At 34.0% G+C, this 22,583-nt stretch overlaps 1 protein-coding gene across 1 annotated transcript in view; it reads left to right on the plus strand.

Moving 5' to 3' along the window:
* The window catches only part of LOC114053726 (putative Polycomb group protein ASXL3), a 205,001-nt gene that overhangs the window by 46,783 nt on the left and 135,635 nt on the right, over positions 1 to 22,583 (plus strand). The window contains exon 2 of the mRNA XM_027876859.1: positions 21,625 to 21,733. Within this exon, the coding sequence (XP_027732660.1) occupies positions 21,625 to 21,733 (109 nt within the window). The remainder of the gene's footprint in view (positions 1 to 21,624; positions 21,734 to 22,583) is intronic.

Consider the following 22,583-nt stretch of genomic DNA (forward strand, 5'->3'; position numbering starts at 1 on the left):
TTCCAAAGTGCTTTTCGAAAAGGTTACACCATTTCACAACTCTACCAGCAGTTCGTTAGTATACTGGTTTTATTGTAACTCCTCTGACATTTGTCATTTTACTCATTTCTCATCTTTGCCAGGCTTATGTATATGAGAAAGAACTTCAAAGTTACTTTAATGTGCAATGCTTTATTTGTGATTTTTAGAGCATTTTTTCCTAGGATTGTTGTTTGTTCCTTGCTCAGATTTCTTCCTTTGAAAACTGCTTATTCATATGCTTTGCTCATTTATGTTTTGGAGAATGGCACAATCACTTCCTTATATATCTTGGATATGAGACCGTTATCAAGAAACCTCGCTGCAAAGGATTTTCCCCCCATTTCACTGTTTACCATTTAATTTTTACTCCGTTAGATTTGTTTGTACAACAAACAAAAAAATCACAACTCCTCCACACTTTGACATTTTAGATGAGTTACTGTCACCCAGTAATTGTTCGTTTTATCTTGGGTGATTGTCTCTATCACTTGTTTAGTCATGCATTCTTCCCTTAGCAATAAGCCTGCAAAGTAATTTCTTGCTTGCTCCTCTAATTTATTTACGATATGACCTTTTATATCTAGGCCATGTGCCCTTTTAGAGCATATCTTCCTGTATGGTTTGACATGTTGCTCTATACCTAATTTCTGCCAGACTGCTGTCTTGTTGAATCAGCAATTTTTATCAAGTAGTAAGTGGAGTTTTTGAGTTTATAGTGTTGTTTTAATTGGAATATTTCTAGTTTTGCTGATTTAGAACATTTTTTAAAATTTGGTTATTGTTGGTAACTTGTACCTGTTCATATCCTTTGGCCATTTAAATATTGAAGATACTGTTATAAATTTGAATTATGTACAAGAGACCTTTTTCATAGACATTTGCTACTTTTTTATTTTATATAATCAGAGTTTTGATATTTCATATATGTTGCTTGTTCTTGAACTCTTGTTGGCTCCTCTTATTTGTTCATAATGTAACCTTTTATGTTTAAGTCCATTTGGAGCTTAGCTTTGTATATTATCTAAAATGTTGGTCTGTACCTAATTTCTGCCAGACTGCTGTTCATTTTTACCCACAGTTTTTGTCAAATAGTGAGTTCTTCCTTTAGTAATTAGGATCTTTGGGTTTATCAAACTAATCTATTGCTGCTATGTTCATTCATTCTGTATGGTGCGTATCTAATTTATTCTGTTAATTGACTCTACCTTCCATTTAAAATATTAGAAAGTCTAATCTAAAGTCAAAATTTTCACTTCAAAAGATCTTTGATTCGACTTTGTGAGTTTTCCTTCCACTTGTGAAAATCATAATTCCTCCATGTTTGACATTTTAGTTGAGTTATTGTGACCCCGTAAGTACATATATTCAGTCCATTGCAAGGTCCACTCGTAAAGCCTATTTAGTTTGGTCTAACCTTCCCAAACTTGTATTCTAGTTGCACAACTTTTGAGAACTGAGAGATGTTTCCATGCTAATGAAGCATAATGGTAAAAAACCGTTTCAGAAGATTCAAAATCAGCATTTTAAATTATTCTTCCTTGGTCAGACCACATCAGGATATTTTTCTGAGCCCTATATTTTGAGAAGGCCATTGATAAGCAGTAGTATATCCAAAGGAGGATGGTCAAGGGACTTAAACCATACTGTAGAAGGATGAGTTAAATCATAGGATCATAGTTCTGTGAAAGCCTTCTAATTTAACCCTCTCATTTTATAGATGAAGTCACTAAGTTCCTGAGAGTTTAAGTGACCTGATAGGTCATACAGGTACTAGTGATCTAGTTCAGCCTAAAACAAAGAAGAGTTGGTGGAGGAAATGAAATGTAGTAGAATTTAGAGGCATCAAGGTGACTCAGTAGATAGAGCACTAAGACTGGATGGTCAGGAAGATCAGAGTTCAAATCCAGGCTCAGACACTTAATAGCTGTGTGACTAACTGTGTTGCTAGTCACTTAACCTCTGTTTGCCTCAGTTCTCTCCACTGTAAAATGGCATCTACTTCCCAGGGTTATTGTGAGGATCAAAGGATATAACATAGTTGATTCTTGTCACTCATGGTAGTTATATTTCATAAAGTCATTGAGATCATAACGTTTACTTTGTGTTTTCCAGAGTGGCCTCATGTAGAGATTGGTGAATTTTCTCTTCCTTTTTCTGGAAGTACCATATTGTTGATTCATTAACATTGATCTCATGGCCAGTGGCCAACAGCACTATAATACATACTTGAATGAAGCATATTGGACACATCATTCTTCTTGAACTTAGGACACTAGCCAGCACTTTAGAATTATGTTTGGGGTTATTTAAAACAATGAAATTACCAACAAAAAACTACCAACAGAAAGCACAAAACTGCAAATATGTGGCACCAAATAGATACTTGTTTACAGTACAAAAGCTGAAACAGGAAGGCAAAGTGTTGCCTAGTTCAACCTCTGGTGGGAATGTGCTTATTAGGGGTCTTATTTTTGGACACTCAGTGTATGTCTGCAAATGACCATGAAAGCCCTGGGAGTATTGATTTTTTGGGGTTACAAATAATTGTTAGCAAGTAGGTGAATTTGAAAATATGGTATCCACAAATAACAAGGATTGACTAGTTGCAAAGAGCTTAATACAATGACTTACACATAGTGGGTGCTATAGAAATGCTTATTATTATTATTATTATTAATACTTTTGCCTGTCCCTAGAGGACAAACAGAACTAGGACCAAAAAGCAGAAGTAAATTTGACAGTCAGATTTCATTTCAATATATAACTGAGGTTTCTAAAATTAGAATTGTCTAAAAATGGACCAATGGGTAGAAAGTATAGGGATGAAAATTTTGGGTATAAAAATGTTTCCTAATAATCTGAGCTTAACAGAAATGAAATGGGCAGCTATGTGTGGTAGTACTGATGGTCTGCAAGTGGAGTCTGGGTTATTCTTTGTAGCATGGGGATTCATGTGTCAGATTTAGGACACATTATATATCGCCTCTGAGATGATTTCAGCTTTAAGATTCTATGATTCTAATAAAATATAACCAACATGGTAGTCTTATCATTTGATATGGACACTGATTGAATTTTCCAAGTCCTCCAAAATACATCCTGAATACTTTGCACTGCTGGAAGATTGCATGGCCTGTATAAATCATGCGATCTTTTTATGAGTTGTTTTACATGTGATATGATCATCTGGGATGTTGTAAAGTTAGTGAAGAGGTCACATAGAAATAGAGTGCTTTGTTTTTGTTTTTCCATTTGTTGGCCTCTGGCATTCATCTTACAACTAATCCTTGGTACCATACCAAAGACTTCTGAATTTTTGCATCAACAGAAAGGTTAAGTTAGGGGGAAAACAATCCTAGGAATAGAGACCTAATAAACCTAATGAACATTTCTCAACTTTTAATGAAAGCTGAGCTTAAATGTCAGTAGTGTGAGCAATTTGACTAACATAGGGATGATTAAAGGACATACTTCTATTTAAATGAATTGGAATTTCCACGTAGCAGTATTGCAAATACCTATATACAAATAATGATTTATTTAAGCTAACTTTTATAAGTCAAGTCAAGTAAACAGCATTTATTAAGAGCTTACTGTGCACCAGGCACTGTGCTAAGCACCAGGGATCTCCCTCCCTCTCCCCACCAAAAAAGGAACAACAGTCCCTGCCTAAAGGAACTTACAGTCAAGAAACAATTTGAAAACACCTAACTCTTCATACAACACAAATGTATGTATATGTATGTATGTATGTATATATCTCTCTACGTATGTGGGTATGGGTATGTGTATGTTTATATACACATACAAATCCCCTCACCACCACCCTGAACACACAGACACACAGACACACACACACACACACACACACACCCCAGCATTATGGGAGAGTATGAAAAGTTTCTTATGGAAGGTGATTTTGTAGCTGATACTTGAAGGAAGATGGGGAAGCCAGCAAAAAAGAGAGGAGAAAATTTCACAGATGGGGGCAGCCAATAAAAATGCAAGTCAAAAAATGAATTGTTGTGTATGAGGAAAACTAAGGAAGCCAGTATCACTCGATCATATAAAATAGCATAATAACTTCCCTTGCTTGACTTCAAAAAATGAATTTATTGGAAACATAGGGACTGATTTTGGTAAACTTGTACATTTTTATTAATAATGTGTAATATGTTGATATCAGAATATAAACAAAGGGGAGATTTTAGGAAAACTTTTCAAAATAATGAAGTCTCTGATTCTACTAAAATTTCTCTTACAAACTAGAATTAAGGCTTCTGTATAGTGTCAATGGTTTATATTTCTGTTCTAAGAAATTGCATCCCTTAGAGAAGTGAAGAAGAGAGATAGTAGACTATATTTATTTTTTCTAGTTATTAGTTTCCTTTTGTTCTTAGGTACATAGTTAGCCCTGGGGATGGTTATTATTTTTATTGTTTTTAAAATTTAGCATATATTATAAAACCAGAATTACCTGGCTACTGTGTATGACAAAAGAGTGAACCCTATCTGTTGGGATTTGGTTATTTGTAAGTTAGATAATGCAGGCAAGATTGTAGTAGTTAAAAAAGATAAAATGGGTGATAGCACAGTAGGGCTGGATTCTTTCCACAGAAATGGAGAAAAGTTCCCTTTACTTAATTAGGTACAATTTCTAGTGTGAGTATATTGATCATTCTTTGGAACAAGTATAGATTACATTTTAAGATACTGGGCAAGTGCTTGTTTGTACATTGTGATGGGCCTGATCCTAGGTGCCATGTTAGGAAATATTGACCTTGAATGCTACTAATATTAGTTATCTGTTTCATTTTCTTTCACCCTGTCCTTGTCCTGCTACCATGTTTTTGTTCCTTGACCATCTTCACTAGGGAACAGAGCAGATAAATGCTTAGATTTACCTACTCTGTTCTTAAAAGTGTCTCTTGTTGAGGTAATTTCAATGAGAAATTTATATAGTATTGATTAAGCAGCAGTATTGTGACAAAGTAGCAGAGTGGTTTGTGGGAGTTTTATTATATATATACATATATAATATTTTCCAGTCTGGTTTCAGAACCCAGCGTGGCTTGGAGACAGCGTTGGTGTGTTTGAAGGATGATCCTCCTCGAGTGCTGGATTTGAGACAACTTTCCATGCTGATTATATTAGAGCCTCAGCTGCTTTCGTGTTGGTCAGGAGGTGATGCTGAACCGAATGCTTGAACTAGCAGGAGTGGACGGGATCACATTGGAGTGGTTCCGTCCGTTCTTCCCGGGTAGGTATCAGTTAGTAGTGATGGGTGAAAATTGACGCTGCCCTAGGGACCTCCCATGGGGAGCCCTGTAGTGGTCAATTATTCTACCATTCCTACTTAGGGGGTGTGAGAGGTCCCTCGGGGGAAAAACGAAAGGCAGTGTGATTGGAGTGGTCGTGGAGTGTGCTGAGGATATTTCTCAGATTGACCTTGTTCAATCTCCTTTACTTCTGTTCTGTCCTTGTTTAAAGATGTAGACAAGAACTAAAGTTCAGAAGACAAGAAAGAGCGGGACTAGAAGAAGGGAAATCCAGGAACCCCTTATATTTGTTGTGATTTATCTAGTGGGCCCCACCATGGGTGTTGATCAGTTATTGACATTGTCTTTATTTTTTGAATAAGTCTTCACCTGAGAATCAGATTTCAGTATTAATTAGAAATACATACTGATTGGCACCCATTCTTTCAACCAAATTATTTGTCATTTGTGATACTTGCTACAACAATAGTCCAATTACACATTTATAAGGTTTTTTTTTTTTAAGGCAATTGGGGTTAAGTGACTTGCCCAGGGCCACACAGCTAGTAAGTGTCAAGTGTTTGGTCTGAGGCCGGATTTGAACTCAGGTCCTCCTGGCTTCAGGGTTGGTTCTCTATCCACTGCGCCACCTAGCGGCCCCACACATTTGTAAGTTTTTAAGGAGAGTGTCTCATTTCAACTAAGGGTTTACATTTTATCCATGGAGAGCACCTTTTTTTTTTTCTAATATGGTTTTAACTGAGCATCTTAGGACACTTTTAAGAGCTACAAGGTACACATAATTACTGCTTTCCTTTTTTCTTTTTTTCCCTTTTAAAAGTGCTTGTGTATTTTAAGTCTTTGCAGGCAGGATGTTAGATCTCTTTCATTTTGGTCCTTTTCTGTAGTGATATTGTGTCCCTTTTTGAATGTTACTCAGTTCGATAATATGGCTTTAAGTAGATATCCAGAAGTTGGTTGATTATCAAACACTGAGGAGTTTTGACATGTGTAATAATAGAATGGAAGCATAATTCTCAAAAAGTATGCACTCAAGACATATATTTTGAATATTGTTATGAGGGATTAGAGATAAGGCTGTTTTAGACCATGTTAGCCACTATCTTATATATTTCATTTTTAGGAATAAAAGGGGGGAAAGAGTAGACAATAGTATTTGTAGCTAGAAGGGACTTTAGAAATTGTAATAGTTAAAAAGCTTTCCATTTTTTTTTTTGAAGAAATTAAGGCCCAGAGAAGTAGGAGAACCAGAATTCAAGTCCAGTTCTTCTGACTTCAAATTGAATGTCCTTTCTGTGCACCATACTGCTTTTCTGAATTTCCAGAAGGTTCACATCAGAAGCCACAAACAAATCAGAGAAGAATGTTAGGGATACTTAGAGCGACAAGAAAGTAATTATGTAAAATTTAGTGTAGTGTAGTGTGTGTATTGTAGTATAATATAGTGTGATTTAATGTCAAAGGATCAGAAGGAATTTTTAATGAACACAACTGTGTGGCAGTGGAACCATGCACAGAATGTTAAGAAAACTCATTTCAAAACTAGTTTAGTCTTTGAATGAGTTCCACCTCTCTTAACTAGTCTGTCTGTAAAATGAAAACTGTAAATAATACTTTTCATGATGTTAAAGGAAATTGTGAGGATCAATGCATTTAGGTCTGTGGAGGCAGTTATAGAGCCTTTGATAGTATTCAGAAGGCAGATGGTTATTGTTAATAAAATGCTCTTGATCAAGAAACTCTTGGACATTATTCTCCAAAGTACTAATATAAGGTGTCTGTTGAAAGAAGTTTTGATTACTTTTTGGGGGGCTACTTAAATAATTGCTTGGGTTTCTAAACATATAAGTAAATCTATGCTTTTCAATAGGCCAACATAAAATTTGGATCAGTGCCATTCTCTCCATCTTAGAAGCATAATCGGTTCCATTGGAATATGATTTTGTATTTCATTTATATTGATAGGTATCTTTATGAAATTGTTTTCTACTGCACCTTCATTTCAGGGGTAGGTAGGGGAAGTATTTTATTTGTTTATGAATTTAGTTCTTTGTATGGAGCTGAATGGCAACCATCATATGTGTTAATTGCTGTAATTGTTGTGCTGTTATGTTGTGTTATTAATAATTGTGGGCATGTTAGCTCTGTGACTGGACAGATTTCAAACTTGATTGTTATCCTTCATTGGTAGCTCTTGAAATAATGTTTGAAAATAAGAACAATAAAAAGTTTAAATATAACTTAAGTGTTCCTGGTTTGGCTATGTGAAATGTTGGCTCTGTGGAAATAGATGATGGGTGGATCGAGGAATTGTTTCCTGAAAATTTAAGTGGCACTGTAAAACTTTCAAGAATGTTAATTTATGAGAAATGAATGTGTTGGAATTATGCTTACTTAAATAAGATGAATGCCAAATGGCAGGGAGCCATGGTATTTTAGTGGAACATTTTTAAACATTGGAAAATGAAGGAACACAGAAGAACATCTCTTTTCTTTATATAAATAGAAAAAAAATTAGGGAAAAAATCTTTTGGACTAAATTAACGTTCTGATAATTGGTACTGTAGTAGTAGTAGTAGTACTGTAGGATTTAAAACTAGACCATATCTGATTTTCCTTTGCCTTTGACATGTTTTCCTATTTACCTTGCTCGTACCCATATTTAGTGTTTATATTTTTTCTTCATATTAGTTACTTGGTTTGTTTTCTAGAGGTTCTTTTTATCCGATTGAAACACCAATTGTGTTATAACAGTGTTGAAGAAACTTCTTGTTGTCTAAAGATTCATTCCCCACCTCGCCCCCTCCCCATAGGTCATCAAAATGTGAACTTTCCCCAAGAAAATAGTAATTTATTTCTGTCAGCTATAGCTACTATATTTAGCTTTTTGGGTAGCATTACTTCTAGAATTTATTAATAATGTGTGTGTATTTTTGTAATTTTATAATTATATCAGCCTTGCAAAAATCTCATTCAAACCTCAGCATTTGCATTGGTCCTAGACATCTACAATTCAATTTACTGTGACCCCTTTATCACTATAGTGCAAGCATCAGCTTGAAGCAATGACTTATTTCTCTCTTCAACACAAAACTCCTATGACCATATTCCTCCCTAACTTTAACTCTACTCCCTGATACTAATTACCCCACCCTTGCTTTCATTCCCTCTGTCCAAAATCCCTCCCTTTCCCTATTTTATTGATGTCTTTTTAAAAATTTCTGACTATACCAGTGCCAGTAGCCTTTCCTTGTAACAACAACAACAAAAAATCAAACAAGCCAAAAACCCAATAAAACCCAGTTTTATCCATAGTCCCCCAGCTCTCCAACTAAAAGAGGGAGGTTCATTTCCTAATATCTTCTCTGGAGTCAAGATTGATTAGTATAATTAAGTAGTGTTTGCCATTAGCCTTTTTGTTTATATTGTTGTAATAATTGCTTGTATTGTTTTCCTGGTTCTACTTAATTTCATCTGCGTCAATTCATACAAGTCTTGTTTCTCTGAATTTCTCATATTCTTTCTTTCCCTGCAGTGCAGTAATATCTCATTAACATTTATTTGCCAACACTTTATTTAACCAAATTGATGGCCATCCTATTTGTTTTCAGTTTTTTGCTATCACAAAATGTATTGCTAAGAATATTTTGATATATGATTAGATTGTGAGCTCCTTGTGGGCAGATGTGGTCTTTTGCCTTGTTTTATATTCCTGGCACCTAGCACAGTGCATGGCACATAGTAGGCACTTAATGTTTATTGATCTATTGGTATATGGTACCTTTCTGTCTTGTATTACTTTGGGATACTTTTTTATCAGTAGAGATTCTGACTCAAATGGTATGCACATGTTAATTTTTTCTTGCGTAATTTCTAATTATTTTCCAGAATTTACAGCTTTTTCAAAGATGTATTAAGTGTGACTCTTCTCAGAACTTCTCCCACACTGACTATCTTAATCTGTCTTCATTTCTTTAGTTTTATTTTTATGGCTATATCTAGGTTAGACAAGTTTATGGTATGGGAGAATGGTTAGTAGAATAATTCATTGTTCCTAATTTATTGTTTTTTCAAAGCAAATTGTTTAAAGGTTTTGCTTGGATTATTATATGCTTTTAGTCAATAACATTTTAAGTTGTAAGAAATCAGATAGTAATTGTTTTTCATGGAAGAATTAAGGTGGAATATCCTGAATGAATCAATCCCTAGTCCTGAGAACAGGAGACATAAAGTACAATTTACAAAGTGCAGAAAGTATTCTTGTCTCCTTATGTTAGCTATTTTTTTTCTTTTAATAATTTATTTATTTTTAGTTTTCAACTTCACTTCCATAAGATTTTGAATTTTAAATTTTCTCCCTCTCCCTTTCCTTCCCCCTCCCCAAGATGGTGGGTAATCTGATATAGTCTCTACTTATACATTCACCTTAAACACATTTTCACATTAGTCATGATGTATAGAAGAATTAGAACTAATAGGAGGAACCACGAGAAAGAAGAAATAAAACAAAACAACAAAAGAAAAGGAGAGCGAATAATATGCTTTGATCTGCATTCAGACTCCCTAGTTTTTCCTTTGGATGTGGATAGCATTTTCCATCATGAGTCTTTTGGAGCTTAGATCCATGCATTGCTGAGAAGAGTATGTTAGTCATTCTTAAATGTGTGTCTGAATACATAGGTACAAAGTTAGTTTCTCAGGCTCATGTGATAGTAGTAGCAGTGGGTGACACAGTTAGCAGTTATCAAGTCAGCCTTAAATATTTTCTCAATACAAAACAGTGAAAGAAGGTGGAAGCTCAGACACAGAACAAAGCAAAAGTTGGCCTCTTTCCTGTAGGATGGATTGGGCTGATCTATAATGGTTAATTTAATTATACTTAGATATGATCTCCTTTATCAAAGGTTTGAAGGAATCAGTATTTTCTCTCTGTAGCTAGCAAAATGTTGGACTCTTTTCCCTTCTAAAGCTTCTTTGTGCTCTGCTGATGTGAGGAATTTTCAGAATGGTTACCATTAAATCCCCAACATTGCTGTGGGGAGGGAACAATTCAGTAGTGAGATTGTGAATAATAGAATTTTTAGTGCTGTTGGGGTTGACTAAAGGTGCATTATACATCTTTAATTTGTATAATTGTTCTTATCTCCTTTTAACTGCTAGTTGTATAGGTTATTTGTAATGCTCATTTATGAATCTAAGAGAAATCAGACTGATAATGGTGCATGAGAAAAAAATCACTAAATTAGGAATTAGGAGACTTGGGTTCAAGTCCCAGTTCTACTACTAACTAGCTATGAGACCTTGAGAAAAGTACACTGAAGCTCTGTTTCCTCATCTATAAAATTTAAAGGATTGCATTTATTTCCAAATTCTTTTTCAGTTCTAAACATTTATAAATACATAAACACATGATAATTTATTATTAGAATAATTTTAAGACATTTTCCTTTGTGCTTTTTCTTCCATGTAACTTGTTTTGTAGTTTGGTATTTTTTATTGTTGTTGTTGTTGTCTGTTTGTTTAGTTGTTTGGCTGTTTGAATTGTGGTATGTGATCAACATTTTCCTAGTGTTGTCCTTTGGATAGGATAATTCAAGCACTATAAATATTTTAAGGAACAAAGCATTGCACAGTAGTACTGGGATTTCTCCACCCTTCCCCTTCCCTCCCTTTCATTATCTGACCCATATTTGCTAAAATAAGGCAACTTATAAAGTCATTGTAGAACTTTTTGATAACAGTATGTATAGTGGCCAAGCCAAAAGGATTACTTTACTTTTTTTCCTAATGGCATTGTTACAACCCAGGTGATTGTTAAGTAATTCTTACAAGTTCTTACAAGCCCATGCTTTCTTTAAAAGTGAAAAATACTAGTAGTATGAAGAAAAAGGATCATTCTTTTCTCATATAGATATTGTGCCCTGCTATTATGTAGTTCCTTTCAATTAAGACACTAAATAGAGTTATTATAATGATGACAGTACATGTACTTCCAAGAGCACAGCAACAAACCAAGATGATCCACTTCATCCTTGGAATATATGCTCATCAGTGCACTCAAGGCATGAACCATTCCTTGTTCCCAAGAATCCAGATTGGTTTTGTTGATTCAGAATAGTTTGGTTAAAGTAAATTAGATCATAGGTAGCCCCAGTTCCCTGTAACTTATGTAGAATATCATAATATCTTGAAGTAGATGTCCTGTAGACACCTTAAATTCAACATGTTCAAAAGTGAATTCATTTCTTTCTCACCCCAAATTCATCCTTCTTCCTTACTTCCTTTTTACTGTGTCAGTGGCACTATTATTCTCCCAATCATCCAAGTTCACGGTGTAGGCTTCATTCTCAACTCCTATCTCTCTTTTACCCTCTGTTTCCAATCTGGTATTAAGTTCTTTATACACCTACGTCTCTCTTCTGACAGTGCCACCAGCTTGGTGGCACCTCACCTGTGGACTGTTGGCAATAGCTTGCTGGTTGGTTTCCTTTCCTCAAATCTTCCCAGTGTCGTGCATAAGCTATCAAAATGATCTTGTTAAAATGAAAGTCTGACCATCTCATTTCTATTCAGTAAACTCCAGTGGCTAAGTTTCACCTTCAGGATCAAATGAAAAATCCTTTGTTAGGTATTCAAAGTCCTTCATAACCGAACCCCTTTCAAATTTTCTAATCTTCTTATACCTTATTCCCCTTCATATACTTTGTGATCTAGTGATACTGGCCTCCTACTTGACTTTATATCTCTTTTGCATTTTCTCTGATTTTTCCCCACACCTGGAATGCTCTCTGTCTTGTCTCTGCCTCTTGGCTTCCTAGGTTTTTTTCGAGTCTCAGCTAAAATCCTCCCTTTTTCAAGAAGCCTTAATACTAGAGCTGTCAAGCACTTAATAAATGTTTTGTTGTCATGACTTGACCCTCAAGGTGGTCCTGGAATAGATGTGGTTTTGAGTAGATCCTGTGTACCAAGTTAAGATCGAGGCTTTCAGTAACTCTTCAGAAATATATTTCTGGGTCCCTGGCATGAACTGAAGCAGTAAGCAGTCATTCTTTTCTCATCTCCTGATTCCTGGAGCTTGAACCTTTTCAGTTTCTGACACATTTTAATTAATTTTTTTTTTCTGAAATAAAAATGACATTCCTATGATGCTAGTTATTTGAATTATGAGTTTATCACATAGAGTGACAATTAAGAACCATAATATACTAGCACATATTTATATAACATTTTAAGTTTTACAATATACCTTTCTTAAGAGAAACTTAGGAGGTAGGTAATGAGTTAGTTGTATTATGCCTATTTTACAGTTGAGGAAACTGAATCTCAGGTTAATTGACTTGATCAAGGTGACAGATCTAGCAAGTGACAAAGTTAAGACGTGTACTTGAATCTCTCAACTTTAAAGCACTTGTGTTTATTATGCTATGCTGAATTTCATGGAACAGCTGGTTACATTACTTGTTTTTGCTTATATTTTTGGATAGGGTAGAAAATTTAGGTCTTCTTTAAAAATTTGGATGAATGTTTTAGAGAATAGTCCAGAAAGAGAAATAAAGGTAGAGACTAAGTGATTGACCCAGGCTTGTATATTTCATTTTTTCCAGTTGCCTTTCTGTTAGAAGTAGTGCATCGTTGTGTTAGTATCATGTATGCGGAAATCCAGAAAATCAGGAAGGGTGTCTTTTCTTTCATAGAGAGAAGTGTTGGAGAAGTCTTAAAAGAGAGAGAGAGCTCTGATGCAGTGAATTTCCATTATTAGATTCAATTTCAGAGTATTTATTGAAACCCAGCATAGATATGTATGTCTCTATATATGTATACATATACACGTATAAATATTTGTTTATTTCCAGATTGGGGTAGGTAGACACATCTTTATAAAATGCAAAGGCTGTGAGTATTCCATCTTGATAGCAGACTGCTAAGAAGTCACTTTCACAAACTCATTTTCTAAAGTAATCTGGATAAAAGGGGAATCCAAATAGGTTGGGGGCATGTTGTCATTTATCTGTAAATATACAATTATAAGGACTTTAAGGAGGATGAAGCCTTTTATGTGTTGCTTATATTAAATATATCACATTGATTTTTAGAATGATATTCAGTTATTATTGAAGAAATTACATCTTGGCTGTTTCTCAATATGATAACATTTCCTCAATATAATTTTAAGTTGATTTTTATTATGTATGTCTACTATGGATTTATCATGCCCCTTTGGGAAGATTCTAACCCTGTATGATAGCTTTGGTGGTGGATAAACTGATTTATCCACCACCAAAGCTATCATACAGGGTACATATGAAGGAATACAAACTAATATTAATATTGGCCCAAGGGGAGAAAAAACATAATTGGAAAGATTAATATGCTGCCTGGAAAAAAATCATCATAATGCTTCTCATAGGCAAATATTATTTTATTTAACATTACCAATGACACCTTAATCCTAGTATTATAAATAATCTAGAGTTGACTATATTTTAAAAATATTCATGATCTCCCATAAAGGAATTATATGTGTGCATGTGTGTGTGTATCCACAAGTGTGTGTATATATATATGTATGTATATATTTGTGAAAGTATATATAAAGCACTATAATTCTTTCTCCAGAGACCTGGAATTTATTCATCGCATTCTCTTTTGGAGTATTTTAATCCACATTTATGTTAAACTTCATTGTTCCAGTTGCTATTATTATTTCTACCATCACAAGCTACATTAATTGCTGGAGGAAATTTAAAGCTATTCTCCAAGAACACAGTTCTACTTGTTTTTATCATTCTTGACCTTTACCTTTTCTTTCTGCCAAAGTATTGTCTCATTCTTTTTACTAGTAACTTTTCAGATTCCAAGCCATCTACTTAGAATTGAATACATCAAAGGAACATTATGGAATAGGAATATTTGTTATGGGAAAAAATATGTTTGTTAGAAAATAAGCAAATCCTCAGAAAATGCCTTAGAGGTCTAGGAACAGCACATAGTATCTCCTTCACATTGTTAGTATTTCATAGGCAGCAAAAATTAATAAGTCAGCAGTGTGGTGAGGTGGATAGAGAGCTGACCGCAGAACCAAGAAGAACAGCTTTCAAGTCCTATTTCTTACCCGTACGTCTTTTGGGAGTGTGAGGAAGTTATTTAATGTTAGGCAGTTCTTTAAGAGTAGAGATTGCAAAGAATGATAGGTTGCTACCAAATGATAACTTCTGAATGTAAAAGTAAATGTGGTATACCAACTCAAAACTAACTATTCTACCTTTTAATTCAGATGGCCATAAAAGTTTTAATAGAAATCTATCTAGGCATTAGCTTATTCTCTCAGGCTGCACTCTGGACGTTTCTACCATATCCTAGAAATTTCTTCATGTTGGAAGATTACTTTGTCCTTGCAATTCACACACTGGAAGAACCTCTCTGCACCTGTGGTCTCTCTCTCTGATTGGATGGTTCTTCCCAGAACCTGCATTTCTGGAGGGTGCCCAGAACAGCTTTTTCTTCATTTTTCATCAGGATGCACTTTCATTATGCCCCTGCACTTAGTCCTTTTGTCAAACCCCTTTAAGCTTCCTTGTATGTGTACTCTTTCCCTTCCACAATTCCCTGCACCCCCACAAATCCCTTAAATACAAGCTCCTTGAGATCAAGGACTCTTATTTTGGCTTGTTTGTATTCCTAGCATAATGTCCCTGGTGCAAAGTAAGCAGTTAATAAGTACTTGTTGACTGACTAATTTTCAGTTTCCTTGAGAGTATTTGCTAAAATTGTGAAGATGCCCATGGAAATGATTATACTACCAATGGTAGTTCTGGGAGTTGGTGTTTGGGACAGAAGCTTCTGAGTATGGTACAGGTTGGCTGTGTGTTAGAGTTAGTTCACAAATGACATTGCTTGTGTAACCTTTTATCTTAAGTCTACAGAAAGGCCATGAGTTCTGGACCAATATAAGCCTCAGCAGCTTATATTAAGTTCAGATTTGAGGCCTGCTGATCTGGGCACATGTGAGAAACTATGATGGTTTGTATAGGAATTTTTCAGAGAATCTATAAAGGGTTTTGGATTTTAACAAGTTCTAGGATCATTACTGATCATTGTGAAGAGTGAAAAAAAAAGGAAATAGCCACTTGGAAGATTAACTTTTATACTTACATGATTACTTTTTTTTTTTGGTGGGGGAGGATGGTGGTGAGGGAGAGGGAGACCTGTTAGTAATATAGTCTTAGAAATTTTTCATTAAATCACTTTGACTAGTATAAATAATGTATCCTCTTACATCAATGAGTTCATGACCACTTTCTAAAATATATAAAGCCTGATTATTTTGTCTTTCAAATTTGAATCCTGAACAATAATTTAAGCCCCTTTTCTCTCTCAGTGTTTACTCTCATTGTTATCTCTTTAGCTCTCATGTATTCTATTTTTCCTTGTAATTTAGATAGATCCCCAAACTGCATATTTAGTCCTCACCTCTCTGCTGAGCTCTAATAGTTTATTTTCAGTTGTTGAATCACCTACTGGATATCCCATGGACATGTCAGACTCTGCAAAGGGATAATCTATTTAGAGCTGGAAGGAACTTCAGAGGTCATCCAAACCTAACCTTCTCATTTTACAGATTAATAATAATCATACATAACATTTATATAGTGTTTACTCTGTTCCAGGCATTGTGCTAAGTGCTTTACAGTAATTTGATTTAATCCTCATAACAATACTGGGAGATGGGTAATATTCTCATTTTACTGATGAGGGAACTGAGACCAAGAGAGATTAAGTGACTTGCCTAGGGGGTCACACAGCTAGTAAGTATCTAAGGCTGAATTTGAGCCCAGGAACTCACTCCATTGCCACACGGAGCTGACTCTAAGGCCCCTGGAGTAGAAGGGTCTTGCCTAAGGTCAAACAAGGTATTCATTCAATGGCAGAGCCAATTTAAATCCAGATTTTCTGATTCTAAATATAGCAATTTTTCCTTTTGTCTCCCTTCATGATATATTATCCCTATTTGATTGTGTTTTTGAATAGTCCCCCTAAGGACTATTAAAAATTATTATTAAAAGCTCAAAATTAAGCACTAATATAGCCAACTAAACTTTCTTAGTAATTACTTACATTTAAATTAGTCATTTTAAACGTATAACAAAAAAACTTTTCTGTTACTCCAAGTCCCCATCAATATTTTACATTTGTTTATTTTCACTTTTAAAAAAAAACCCACCACTATTTATTGAGACAACTAGATGGTAGGGTACTGTGGTTGTCAAACCTTTGATATCAGGACCCCTTTGCATGTTTAAAAATTATCAAGGACTCCAAAGAGCTTTTGTTTATGTGGGTTTTATTTATTGGTATTTACTGTGTTAGAAATGAAAATGGACAAATTTTTAAAATTAATTAAAATAACAGCCCATTACATATTAAAATAAACAACATTTGAGTGAAAAATAACTGTTTTCAAAAAATCAGAAGAATGACATTGTTTTAAATTTTTTAAAAATCTCTTTAATATCTGGCTTATTAGAGAGCAGCTGGATTCCTGTGTCTGCTTCAGCATCCAATCTGTTGTGATACGTTATTTTGGTTAAAGTATTTGGGGGGAAATGGCCTTACAGATATGTAATTGGGAAAGAGAGTGAGAATTTTAATAGACAAATGACATCTTAACATTATTATGAAATTAATTTTGGCCTTGTGGACACCCTGAAAGGTTCTTGGGGTCCCCCAGGATCTGGGGAGCACACTTTGAGAACCTTTGGGATAGTTGATAGGGAGCCCAACTTCAGTCAGGAAGAAGTGAGTTCAGATCCTGCCTCAGACACTTAACTAATCATGTGGCCTTCAGCAAATTACTTAATCTCTTTATACTAAAATTTTCTCATACATAACATGAGAGGCTTGGACTTTATGGTCTCCAAAGTCCCTTCATCCTCCAGATCTGTGGTCTTATATTACTTCTGAAACCCACTTTTCACACCCCTGTTTTTGTTGAGGAAAACACCATCTTTTCTAATATCTGTTCAGTTGTCATGTTTAAAAAAAAAATCAACAGTCACAGTTTATCTCCCATTATTGTGTCTCTACCCACATGGCTATAGATCTAATTCAAACCTTCCTTCACCTTTTACTTAAGAGTATTAAAGTTTGTTGTTGCAAACCCAGGGCCTAGCCCAGTGACTGGCTCATAGTAGGTGCTTAATAAATTCTTGTTGAATTGAATTGGATCTTTTGTCTTTAGTAAATTGTTTACAGTTTAGTAAATTGTTTTTGTTTGTTTTTTAAGCTACGGCAAGGACACATGAAATAATTTCCAGTAATATTTTCTTAGGGTACCTGTGTTCTTTGGTGTCCTCATTGTATTTCTCATGTGAAAGAGATTTCGTTTTAGAGGCTTGTGTTAGCTCTGTTGGATGACATCAAACTGTTATTATGGAATATTGTATTTTCCCCCTATTTCTTGTAGACTCCGTGCCTGCCAAATCTGCTTTTCCAGATACTTATCCTCATTTCTTACTTTAGCAAAGGAAAATATGGCATATGTTTTTTTTCTAGTTGTGCTCTGTTATCAACATTTCTATGTTCCATTACAAAAGTGGAGTAATGCAATGGTTTCTACATAAAAAGGGCATCTTTGAAACATGAACATAATTAATTTCTATAATTTCTCTTGCCTCTAAACTTCAGCCTCATTTACTCTCTTCCAGGGTCTTGAAGGCATATATGTATATGTACATATGTACACACATATGTGTGTGTGTATACACATATAGAGAAGGGTTTGCATCCTCAAAGATTTTGAAAATCACTGGAGTAGGAGGGATCAATTTGTAATAAGCAGTGCATAGCTTTGCCACAATGTACTATAAATATGGCTGGTCAGGCAAATTATAAGAGAGGGAGAAAGACAGTCATGAGAGACAGAGGAGAGGGAGTCGGGGGAGGAAGAGAGAGAATGTCAAAATGCCATATTATGTTGCAGTTTGAAAAACTAACCATTTTTACCTCTCAATTTTTTTTTAGTAACTTGGGATTTCTCACACCTACTAATTCATCTTATTAGAAAGTATCTTCCATAATTTAGATTTTTTTCTTAAATACAATAAAACAACATTAAATGTAGTGAAACCTCCAGACTCCATTATTTCAGAATTTGTCTAACTACTTTAATATTGGCTTGACTGAAGGTTACAATTGTATTAGCAGAAGAAAGTGTTTCCTAAGCAAATGAAGTATCACCACTCCACCCCATTCTGGGGATTTAACTTTGATAACGAATTGGTGTCAGACACTTTAGAGTCAACAATTTGCAATTCAGCAATTAATGTTCTAATTCCTAATAAGCATCCAGTCCTTAAAACAAACTTAGCTGAAGGACAAGTTTTGTTATCTGTAAGTATTTTGTTTCTGTAAGTATTTAAGTATTTGAAAATGACAGAACTTAATTCCTTAATATTTACAAAAAACAACCAGACTTTTCATTAATTTACATCCTAACCATTAGGTAGTCCAGATTAGTGCTATATTTTGGTACTTAAAATAGAGATGGATAGGAAGAGAAAAATAATAGTAATTGGGCAATAAGAAAAAAATTGTTTATTCTGCATCAGGTAAATTTACAAATTTACAATTTTAATTTACAATTAAAAATGTAAAACCATTGGAAAATGCCAACTGTTCCCATATTAATACATATATATATGTATATATATATATGTATATATCAAAAGCCTCTTCAGAATGGGAGAGAGTGGCTTAAAACATAAACAAACATTGTTTTTAATTTTATTAAATCTAGCTCACCCAAAACAATGATTTTTAGTCTTTTTGGCTTTTTAACACCCTATCATTGATTTCATAACATCTCAGAACTTGTCCTTAAAGTGCTAAATGCGTGTTTGCATGTGTATGTGAAGCGAATAAAAATTAATTTTATTTGGGGATATTTTTGAGAAATTTGCAGTACCCTATGTGAAATAATTGGAAGACACTCTGTGGTACTATTTGGAATCACATTATCCCAATGAAATATTTTTATTTATGAATATTAAATATTATTGGCTTTCTGTATTATGCATAAGTATTATACAAGATATATTAAAGACATTTTGTGGTCAGACAAACCATAGATCTCTGTCTGGAGCAAGAGTTGCGATAAGATATTTTTTAAATGTCCAACTTGAATTTGAGACATTGGAAATGACAGTAAATTTGAGTTACGTTTATTTGGTTTTTATTTTATGTATTGTTTCTTTTTTACTCTTTATATCCTCCTATTTTAATTAGTCTGAGGCTTAAGCATCTAGAATTTCTGTTATGACTCTCTGAGTCAAGGGCAAGAGCAACATATGTTAGGTTTTAAAGCAGGTGAATTATTTTATATAACGACATTAAAAATAACATCACTGCACCTTGTCATTTTTATATTGGATTCACTTCCAATTGTAATGTTAGTATCTTCCTGCCAACTTCCTACTGAAAACCTGTAATTCTGACAGTTTCACTATATTGAGACTCCAAAAATCTGGCATAATCATTATCGCTAGCTTCAAGTTGTACATGGTTTTGCCTGAAAGATGTAATGAAAGAAAAATTCTTTTGTGATGCTCAGTAAAATATTTCATGACTTTCCTTGTCTGGAATTTCTCCATTGAACAAAATTTCTAGAGAGAGGGCTTCATCTTCATAGGTGTGTTCAGGCCCCCTCTAAAAAAACAACAAATTATCTTTTGATTGGGAAGAATGATGGCTAAAAACTGTAGGAATTTTATGGAGAAAGGCACTACATAAATACAAAGTACAATTACTATATATTGTATTTCATCTATTAGTAACTTGTACTCTAGGCAAATTATTATTACTGTTTTTGTATAGTGTTCTTGTTAGATTCAAATGAATTAATGTATGTAAAGCTCTAGCAATAGTCAATTGCTAGTATAGTTGTTACCATTACAGTGTTATATTGTCAGGGTCAAATTTTAATGAAGTCAAATTAAACCATGGGAAAAGAAAATATTTTTATACTAAAAATAATTTTAATGAGTGCCTCAGTGTATTGCATATAAATTTTATTAACTAGAATGCAAATACATGCTGAATTGATATCATATGTGTACCTGCTAGTCAGAGTAGGTGGAAATTTTTGACTTTTCTGTCTTATCTATAACCCTTAAGCAGCAGCCTTGCCCATATTGTGGCAAGATGATGATTTTACTTGTAGGTGGCTCTTCAAGTATAGTGCCAAGTTGCATTTTCTGACTGACAAGTACAGTTACATGCTTGGGAACCTCAATAGATCTGGGATTTTTTCTTCCAGAACATTTATTAACATAGTTAGAACTCCAGAAGAAAGTTAAAGGGACTTCATTATCAGCATTATTTAGTTTTCAGTCCCTAATCTGATTTAATGTATAGTATTTTGGAGAGTCTGAAGTTAATGGGAACACCATAGTTTGCCTATTTCTGTCCCCCAAGTTAGCCCCCCCCCCAATTTTTTTTCTTGCATCATACCCTTAAGCATATTCAGGGGAGAATGTGAATGTTAAGATATAGATATTACAAATGCATTTGTGAATTTTCATTAAGATATTTGAGTGTGTGTTTTTGATTTAGTTGTTTTTATATTTATTGTTATATGGATGGCTGTTTAAGAAATTCAGTTTAATTTAGACCTTGGCATCTGATGGCTTCACAGGAGAACGTACCAGCTGATGATATTAGTATGAGAATTACTTAGCTGACTCATTTCTTAATCTCTTGTTTAAAATATCTTAATTGAGAATAGGCTATAACTGGTAGAAGTTATATCTTAAGAATGTATGAAGACATAGAAACTTCACCATGTGAAAAAATGCAACCTCTCAAGTAACTTAAATATTTGTAATTTCAAATCAGTTCTTCCTTAGTTTTTCTTATTATTCTTTTGTTGCCTTTCATCCTATAGGGTACAGCTGCCCTTGAACTTCGTAGTTTTTGATCATTCATGTGCAGCCATCAAATTGTCTGTAACATTTTAAAACTGAGGCTTCATGGTGTTTGTGAAATAATTTCACATAAATGTTTGGACTTTGGTTTCTTTAGAATGTGATGCTAGTTGCTGTATGAAGAAAAGCATAATTATAATTCACAGACTTTTTGCCTGAAGCCTATAGGACAGATGCATCTGATTAACTTTGGTGAAACTGGCCTGTTATTGTAATGTAGATGTTTTCAGGGTTGGGAGGCTATTTTAAAAGGCATGCATGATTTTTTTTAAAGAGACAGTGAACATTTTGCAACAGATATTCTACCTTAGACTGCTTCATTTTTGCAAAATTTTATTTTCTAGTGGGACTTCTCCATTAGCCTGTCTGAATGCAATGCTTCACACCAATACTCGTGTAGGGGATGGGACATTCTTCAAAATCCCTGGGAAATCAGGACTTTATGCTCTTAAAGTAAGTTGGATTGTTCTGCAAATTTTATCTGTTAATTTATGAATACATTTTTACTAATTTATAAGAAAATAGAATAGAAACAAAATTAGACTCATGGAGAGGAGAGTAGTGTAGTAGTACACAGGTATTGACCCTAAAACCTAATCGTTTTCATATGTTTTAGAAAGCAATTGCAAAAAGAGAATAAGTTGACACTTTATTTTTCAGGAAGAGTTATCTCTGTTCTTGGTTTTGACATATGGCCAAAAAAAAAAAAAAAGAATTGTTTCTTGAAGTGTTTTTATTTTTTCGGAATTCTAGGTGGGAAGTTCTTGGATTGTAAGCCACTTCATGATGAAGTGTTGTTTGTGAAAAAAATTTGTTTTTTTAATTTGAAAATAGGATGATCCAGAGGAAATAATAGTAATTAAATCTGCAGACTTTATAAGAGTGGAGTAATTGAAAAGGAGCACAAGATACCTGAAACTTAATTATTTCAACACCGTTAATTTTCTTTGTCATTAAAAATCTACATTAACTAGAATTCTTTTGGCAAAGTCTTACTGCTTTTTTTTTTTTTGCTTTAATAGCCTATATTTTGAAAGAGTAAAATCAGTGTGACCTTTATTACTTACAATTTTAAAAGGCAAGATTTTTCCTTAAAGGTTGATGGTCAGTATTTATAATTTATTACCTTATCTTAACAAGATTTTTATTTTTTAAAAAAGCTCATTATGCTAAAAGATACTTTTGACTGTTATCCAGATATTTTTTCTTGGATGCTGAATACCAGGCTCTAGCCATTATATTGGAATTTTTAAAAATTACAGTTTTTTTTTTTAAGTAATTTACTTACTTGTTTCTCCTTTAT

Source organism: Vombatus ursinus, unplaced genomic scaffold (genome assembly GCF_900497805.2).
Source record: "Vombatus ursinus unplaced genomic scaffold, bare-nosed wombat genome assembly UNPS02014812.1, whole genome shotgun sequence".
NCBI lineage: Eukaryota > Metazoa > Chordata > Mammalia > Diprotodontia > Vombatidae > Vombatus > Vombatus ursinus.